The sequence below is a fragment of the Eleginops maclovinus genome, chromosome 2 (assembly GCF_036324505.1).
Source record: "Eleginops maclovinus isolate JMC-PN-2008 ecotype Puerto Natales chromosome 2, JC_Emac_rtc_rv5, whole genome shotgun sequence".
Classification (NCBI taxonomy): domain Eukaryota; kingdom Metazoa; phylum Chordata; class Actinopteri; order Perciformes; family Eleginopidae; genus Eleginops; species Eleginops maclovinus.
This window is the reverse complement of record NC_086350.1, coordinates 22,694,907-22,703,395: the sequence shown is the minus strand read 5'-3', so window position 1 is coordinate 22,703,395 and position 8,489 is coordinate 22,694,907. Positions and strand designations below refer to the sequence as shown.

The window sequence follows — 8,489 nt, the reverse complement described above, 5'->3', positions numbered from 1 at the left end:
AAATATTGTTAATCTTTGAAAGTGTCTCTTTCATTTTATTTGGCAATCTAATTAAGGATGAAAACATGGAATCACACACATTATGCAAACCACGCGTAATAAGAGCTATTGATTTTACTGTTATATTAGGCATTGTCACATGGCAATGACTACAACTAGCATTTTAAAACTGTATGTCAACAACAAGAGGTAACTGTAACAGCTAATTTACTGTGGTTAAGTGCTAGCTATGCCACTGGCAAAATGGGTGTTTCTTATCTTCTGTTTTGTGAATGTTACAAGCACTATTTAGCCTATAGGTAGTTATTAAACAATTCAGTTGTATCATAAACAAAGCTTCATATGATATTTTCCTGCAGTTTCTCATTTTTTATTTTGAAATAGCCTTAAATATGAGGTTTAGCTTTTCATAGTTTCAGGTTTTACCTTTGGTTTTTAGCTCATCAAATATATAAATATCAAGTATGTTTTGCGCAAATAATTGTGGGGATAATATGAAACGATTGGTCCAGAGCAAAACATGGCCAATTAAATGACCCTCTATTTGTGCTGTAGGCCTACTGATCATTTCAGTTGCTCTGTGTGACCGTTTGATTTCAGTTCCTGCTCAATTATCGTAAGAAACAGGCGTTTTAATAACTTTATTTCAATGACTCAACTGTTTCTGACCTCTGTCATCGAAGCTAGACTCTATTATACTATCTTCTTCGTTTAAAGTCTCTGGCTTGCATAAATTGAGCAACATCCCCACCTACCGGAGGGGTTGCACTACAACTGCAGATTGACCTAATCCTTGTCACGAGTGTTATCCAGCTCTGGTATTATCCAGTTCAGTGTTCGTTACAGGTATTATAGGCAATGACTGCTGCGGTGAATTTTAAAAACTGCGGCTCTGTGCTGGTGACAGGAGCCAGTCGAGGTCTCGGGCTGCAGATAGTCGACATCCTGGCGAGTGGAGGTTTCTCCCCAGGCAAGATTATAGCCACAACCAGAAACCCCGCGAATACGCAGGTAACTAACAATAAACTTGAATGGTCAAAATTCACGTACTAGTTTTAACACATTACTCTTTAGCCATATTTAGTGCTTTTAATGTAATGGAGGAACAATGTAGTCCTCCATGACGCTGAGTCGATAACGGGAAAGGTACAGCTATTAAAATACAGTTAAAAGACTCAGTGGCCGCCAGTGTTCCCCCACTGGATATTACTTCACTTTTCTTGTCATTTAGCAGATTTTTTTAGAATGCCACTTATATGTGCTTACAAAGCAATTTTTCAGCTATTTTTGGGATCCAGTGTCAGTGCCCAAAGCCAAGGACACTACCACATGTTGTCTTCAGAGGGTGGGCTCGAACCCCTGACTCTTAGTAGACATCTTATTCCGCACCACACTCACCTTTATTGGCAAAGAAACAATAACCTGATTAGATTTTGACCAACAGAAACTTCAGGAACTGGCAGAGAAACACCCTAACGTCCACATCATCACCTTGGGTAAGACAGAGAAGACTTCCAACACAATGGTCTGTACATTTTAGATGTAGTTGAAGCATTAATAACAGCATTAACTTAATAAAGACAAGAAACCCTGTTTATACTTTAAACATTGCATACATCAATTCTGGAGATAGGAAGTGGAGCTGATGATAGTACTTGTGTTATTTATCAATTTATTTTGAGATTTAATTTCTTCTATTTTTATTCCTACGCCCAGTCATGTTTTGTTGATTTCCAATGTTGATGTGTCTGTCCTCTAGATGTGTTGAACCAGCAGAGTATAGAGAATTGTGTGGAGGAGGTGGGCCAGCTGGTACAAGGAGAGGGTCTGAACTGCCTGATCAACAATGCAGGGATCAATGTGGTGGCCGACTTCCATACTGTCACTGCTGAGAAGATGATGGAAAACTTCAACACAAATGCGGTTGCTCCTCTGATGATCACCAAGGTAATGTTGATTATACTTATTAGAATTTAAGTATATTATATTATTGTAGACATTGAGCTTTGTTTTAACTTTGAGTGTTGTATGATTAGTAGCAGTTCCAAATCCTGCTTTCAGAAAGTATTTTCTATGCTGGTCGACAGGTGCAAATGCATTACAATGGCCATAATGATTTCCATTAGGAAAAACTCGCTGCACTCTAAAAATGATGCAAAATAAGAAAACACAAACATGCCAAAACACATGCAAATGAAGAAACGGCTTCACCAATTTGACAACACATGTGCAGCATTTACAAAATATTCACCAACTTGACAAAACATGTGCAGGGTTCACAAAAAACACTGCATAAACAAAATGCTGCAAATCCAAAACACTGCAAGAAGCAACAACACACAACAGAAATGGGGACACTAAAAAGGGTTGCACACAGGTACACAACTGTCACTATCACTGGAAATGTACCTCAAATATAAGTTTTATTGGCTTATTTTAATCAATGTGATCGCATGATTCCTTCCGATATTATTGCGGAATCCCTGTAAGCTAGCTAGCCAACTGGCTAGTGATTTCCAATAAACGGACAAAACAATTATGAAACAAACTCACTCTGCTAGATTAACAGTTGGCCAACTGTAAAATCCCTGAATTTCAACAAGCGCTCCGCTCCCAGCTGTGTGCATCCCTTTTGAGTGTGTTTTGAGCTTGTTGGAGCTTTTTTTTCTATCTGCAGTTTTGTATATGCAGCTTTTCGTTTATGCAGCTCTTTGAATAAATGCTGCGCGTGTTTTTTTCAAGTTGGTGAAGATGTTCCTTCATTTGCATTGTGTTATATTTTCATCGTTTTTGAAAATGCACCGCGCTTCTCCTGAGGTAATTGTTTTCAGCCGCTGTTGCACGTTTTCACTTGCCTGCATTTGTACTTTCCAACTTCTGATCACTTTCATAGGAAAAAGGTATCCCAAATCAACACATTGGCTGAAGTGGCGATGGTAATTCAGTCCGCAGTGTGGCAGGACAGAGGTGCGTCTCAGCTGCTAGAACAAAAATGAAAGCGGCCCCATCTGTCTGAGGCAAAGAAACAAAAAGTAGCACATGATCACAGTGTTTTAATGGCCTCCACTCTCACTGTGTTTGCTCAATGTACTAAATATGTTCTACTTTCTTAAAGAATAACAGGTAATAATGGATCGTGACAGACAACTTGAGTCAAATGAAACCACTGACTCCTGGGAAGTCAAGATAAAGTTATATTTGGGAATTTGTGGTTCATTGTCATTTCCTGCAAACTCAAACAAACGATGACCTTGATGTATAAAGTAACAAAAAGTCCTTCTCTCAGGGCAAACAGTATTTCATTAATATTAATTGAAAGGCTGGTTTGAGTTTGCCCCAGAGTGCAGGGCGGACTACAGAGCATGTCAGCAGGGCAGGTACCTGCTGTCACATAGTTTGCTCCAATTGAAGGACAGTCTTTGCTACAACAAGGCCACTGCAGCAAAGAGTGTACTGGTAGGAGGGCTTCTGCCATGAATTACCTAACAGCAGGAAACATATAACTTAAATTTAAGGTAACATATTGGTTGAGTTTTAGCTGATTAGTTAATCTGCATGATCATCTACTGCAAATTTGAGAAACTTTATACATGTGAACCAAGCAAAAACTCACCATTGGATGTTTCTAGCTTCATCATTGTAAATATAACAGTACCACTATTCATTTTAAGTCCTTGGTTGGACATTTGAAGCGATTTGAAGATAAAACATTTTATTAGACAATTTTAAAAATGTGCTCTTACCATTTACTGTAAATGGCTAATGAATTAATCGAGAAAGAAATCAGCAGACTAATCTATCATGACAATCATCCTTAGTAGTACCCCGATTCACACGTCATCAGAAACTAGGGCTGCATGCTTAATCAACATTTTATTAAAATCGCAAAAAGGGAATAAAGCAATATCCAAATAGCAGTAAGCACAATAGGCTATTTGGTAATGAATACCATAAAAATATCTGAATGAAATGTTGTTCTGCTCTCCCAGTCTACAAACGGTATTCTACAGAAAAGTTATGTATTGGTACAGATCCCCTAATATCGCAAAACATATTGCATTTTCAATATCAGTCAAAAAAGTGGTAATGAGTTATTTTTTTCCTAATCATGCAGCATAACCAAGAAACCAGTTTTCCTGTCTTGAAAAGCATTAAGATATAGTTATGCAGAAACACTTTAAATAACATTTAAAAGCAGTCATTAAAAAGCAAAGAGAACACAAATAAAACCAGCCAAAAAATAAAGTATAAGAATAAAAGAAAAAGTTCAGAACAGTGCAAAAAAAAAAGTCTTCAGCCTGGATTTAAAAGCAGGGAGAGTGGCAACGGAGTTCTGGATGGTTCATAATGTAGCGGGAGACCAAATATGTATTTTGGACCTAAGCTATTCAGAGCTTTATAAACCATTTTGAGGTCAATTCTTTAACAGAAAGGAACAAAGAAAATGAACAAAAAAAAAGAAACATCTGGATGGAATCTCTGGGTATTTCAGCCTTATTTGCATTAAGAGTAATGCTAAGATGCACCTCATGAACATTATCACATCATCATCACAACTGCAATGTGCTCTGAAATATGTGTGTACATTTTACATTTTACAACAACATTTAAATTTAGAATTCAAGCAAGTTGTGTGTAAGTTGGACATGCTGCCACCAGAGGGCCCCGTTTGTATAATTGTGTCTATACAGTTTATGTGCTTACTCAGACTGGCAATGCTCCATCTTGCCTGAAATTCAAGGTTTGAAAATGAAATAATTTCTGATGTGTATTTCTAGGTGTTGGTTCTTGTTGCAAATGTTGTATACAGGTCTGATTTTGTTTAAATTATATATTATTTGCAAATTTTTTCAATTCAACTCCATTGTAATTATCAATATTGTTCAGGTTCACAAAGCTTTGATGTCTTATTGGTCTTAATATACAGATTGTTTCTCCTTCTCATGAAAACCCTGTGCATTGGGTTGTTTCCAGCTTCAGTTACATTGTATTTTCTTTTCTTCTGCCCGTGTCAGGCTTTCCTGCCTCTGCTGAAACTAGCTGCATCTAAAGGTGGAGCAGGTGGTGCGAGTGGGATGGGCATCCAGAGGGCGGCAGTCATTAACATGACCTCTCTGCTGGGCTCTGTGGAGCTCAACTGGGGGGAACGGGCCAACAACTTCAAATGGTACCCCTACAGAACCTCCAAGGTACTGATACTGTTGGGTTAAAAAAAAAAGTTTGGTTTTCGATTTCTAAACTTGTAAACAAAAGAAAGTCATAAGCACTGTTTTGATTAAATTATGTGCAATAATGGATTCTGATTAGACTGTTTAAAATGTACTTTATTGATAGTTAAAGTACATTTTCAAACAAGGCATTGGACAAGAAATAATAATATAAATATATAAAATAAAATAGAATGAAAAATAAGTCTCACGAATGCACAATACAATAGCATAAGATAACAGAATAAGTTATATAAAATAATAAACCAATATTTGAGTTAAAAAAATAAAATAAACATAGGATACTACTGTATCCATTATAAAAGTGTGCAAAGTAAATCTAAAATTCAAATTTAAATGCAGTGAGTTGGAGTTTAATATATTCTAAGGGTTATTGAAATGGGAAAAACCGTGCTAGGTGGATTTCAGCAACTTTGTGGAATAAAGCAAAAATTGTATAATTTTGGAAAATATTCAGTATCAAAAATTAATTTGTTAATTAAATGAATCAACATTTTCCCAACGTTTCTGTTGATAGAATTCTAGTGCATAGTACTCAGTTTTTGCTTGTCTTCTCAGAGTGCTCTAAACATGGTGAGTCGCTGTATGGCTGTGGACCTGGAGCCTGATGGGATCCTCTGCATGGCTATACACCCTGGCTGGGTGCGCACTGATATGGGGGGGTCTCAGGTAAAAGCCTGTTAGTCAGTCTCTTTGGAATACTCTTAAACATATTTCTTCATCCTTTCCAAGCCTGTTTTATTTCCATTAGTGAGACAACAAGTTTTACAGAATGCATTTGAGATAGCTGTATCAGCTGTTTTGGTGTGAAAATGATCTTATACCTTCAAAAATGAAGGACATGATTACGCATTGCGCCTTTTTTTGACAGAAAGAATAAAAAGGACTTTAAAAGAAGTGCTTTTTATTCTTTCTGTGAATCTATGACAACAATACCTCTACAAAACAAGTCACTGCTGTTTTATGACGGACTAGCTTCACCCCCTTGGATTTGATAGTTTTGCTGTATGTGTACTGTACATTTATTTGACGTTATTTTGTTCATCATTACAAGCGACCGGAAGAAACTAGCTCTCAAACTTTGTATGAATGGACTTAACCGCTCAGTCTGACAGCTATAGAGCGAGGAGGACGATCCACTAACGGTGACAAAATCACAACACTCACAGATCTGCTCAAGCATACTGGCTTTAAATCTTTGTTATGATAGTTTTATCTGAAAGAAATGTTCAAAAAGAGCTGTCCTTCTACAGCGACGTCCCCAGCCCTTTTTTGAAAAAGTTGAAATAATTTCAACTCCCAAGAGTTCGGAGCAGGTGCACAGAAACGATAGAGATTGCTCCTCATTGGAAATATTAAAAAAAGAGGATTAGACACGCCCTTATGATTACAATGTATTTTGGTTTCCTGACTGATGTACTGAGTGATTCACATCTTTGGGAAGTTTATTTTAATTACCTTTTTTTTCATCCATGTCCCCCCAGGCTCCACTGAGTCCAGATGAGAGTATTTCTTCCGTCTTGTCTGTGATCGGTGGACTGACTGAAAAGGATCATGGGTCCTTTCTGAACTTTACTGGAGAGGTGTTGCCTTGGTAACACCTCCGATTATAAGCACTACTTGCGCTAATGATTCTGATAATGATCCACTATGCAGAGATGAAGGTATCAACGACTCAGTCTTAACGAAGCTGAAACTTTATATGTTATTATAGGAGGACAAAAGTATTCAAATCTTGTAATCAGTCTACTTTAAAATTATCATATGTTCGATGATGCCCTGTTAGTTTGTGTTTTGCAAATATATCAGGATCTGTAATAATGGAACAAAATATAAGGTTTAAATTTGTGTGTAGATTGTACAGACATGTAGTGAGTCATCTGCAGTTGCACTTTCTAAGTAGTTTTCTACAGTACAAAATAACAATATAGTATCTATAATGTATGAACAATTACACTAGTTTTAAATATGTAAAAACATTTTTCCTGTTCTTAAATTTAGTCATTTAACATGTATTTTTGATACTATTTGGAACATTTGAGGTTACACTGTTGAGAAATGCCAATAAAATGTTACGTTTTCATGTGTGTCTTCCAGTAAAAAGAGTGTGTACTATATAGTGAGACAATAAGTTACTTTTGTGTGATTATCAAGGGATCGCATTGCTTCTGTTGGGTCATGTTCTTCATTGTGGGAGAGGAAAACCGTTTGGTAAAATGTTTTCCTTTCTCTTGTCTGCATAACTTACAATAACCTTGTTCTCATTGTTGAAGGCCCATCTCATAGACACATTTCCTGTTTCCCATTGTGTGTCACTCTTTCAGCAGGCAGTCCTGCAAAATAATAGGCGACGAGTCTGCAAGATAACGACAACAATGAAACCCGTGTGAGGTAAATGTCATTTAAATGTGTCTTATCATTGGCACTCTACAGCACCTGTAGCCGGTTTGGGTATTGCTGATAAATGATAAAGTAGAGCTAGATTAAACATGCAACCAAGCAATAGAACATATTGAATGTAACCTAAAACAGCTAATGATCTGACCATTCATAATTATAACTTGAGTAGAGATACCATAGGGATTTATTTTTTCATGCACTTTTTAATAGATTTGATCAGTGGTTGAGTGTAGTACTGAATTACATGTACTTTAACTGAGTAATTCTATGCAACTTCTACAGTACTGACATTTTGAAAACCAACATTGTGCTATTGAGTCACGTGTCTGACCGGTTTAGTTACTTTACAGATTCCGATTATTAGCTAATGCAACATATAAATTAACTAATAAATAAACATTGACAAACCATTATACATTTAAATATCCAGAAGCAGTTTATAAAGTAACTGAAATTATATATATTTTTTAATGGCGATATTCTCTTACCTAAGTGAGATTTTAAACTCAGGACTTTACTTGTAACATAGTATTTTTACAATTTAGTATTTCTACTATATCTGTAAAATGAGTGCTTCCTCCACTACTGCATGTTACTGACTTTGTCTATATGCAGCTATAGATCTCCTTAATTCATTAAAAGTTATGATTAGATAGTTTAGATTGGTTAACATAATCCCCTGACATGTCTTGCAAAGTAAATGGATTCAGTAGCATGCAGCAACTTCACAGTTTCATTAATATCTTCATTCTAAAGGCTTTTATTCCTAAAACCAAAACGGATTATCCTTTTTTGATTTAAGAAGTAATATTATGACATTTCCAATATTCTCTTAAGTATCAACAAATAAAACAAAAATGT

The 8,489-nt window shown here is 36.2% G+C and overlaps 1 protein-coding gene across 1 annotated transcript; it reads left to right on the top strand.

Moving 5' to 3' along the window:
• The first annotated feature begins 774 nt into the window (after positions 1–774).
• si:dkey-12e7.4 (uncharacterized protein LOC558132 homolog) lies at positions 775–7,309 on the top strand. Its single transcript, XM_063912166.1, has 6 exons — positions 775–1,011; positions 1,445–1,496; positions 1,760–1,947; positions 5,016–5,189; positions 5,787–5,897; positions 6,713–7,309. Exons 1-6 carry the CDS (start codon positions 859–861, stop codon positions 6,824–6,826), a joined length of 792 nt encoding a protein of 263 aa, XP_063768236.1. The 5' UTR covers positions 775–858; the 3' UTR covers positions 6,827–7,309.
• Positions 7,310–8,489: the final 1,180 nt, after the last annotated feature.

Bases quoted from the DNA above. Each gene is read 5' to 3' on its own strand.
- si:dkey-12e7.4 (XM_063912166.1), top strand. From the start codon at position 859: ATGACTGCTGCGGTGAATTTTAAAAACTGCGGCTCTGTGCTGGTGACA. The intron at 5,190-5,786 runs GTACTGATACTG...TTGTCTTCTCAG, and splicing joins ACCCCTACAGAACCTCCAAG to AGTGCTCTAAACATGGTGAG. The intron at 5,898-6,712 runs GTAAAAGCCTGT...ATGTCCCCCCAG, and splicing joins CTGATATGGGGGGGTCTCAG to GCTCCACTGAGTCCAGATGA.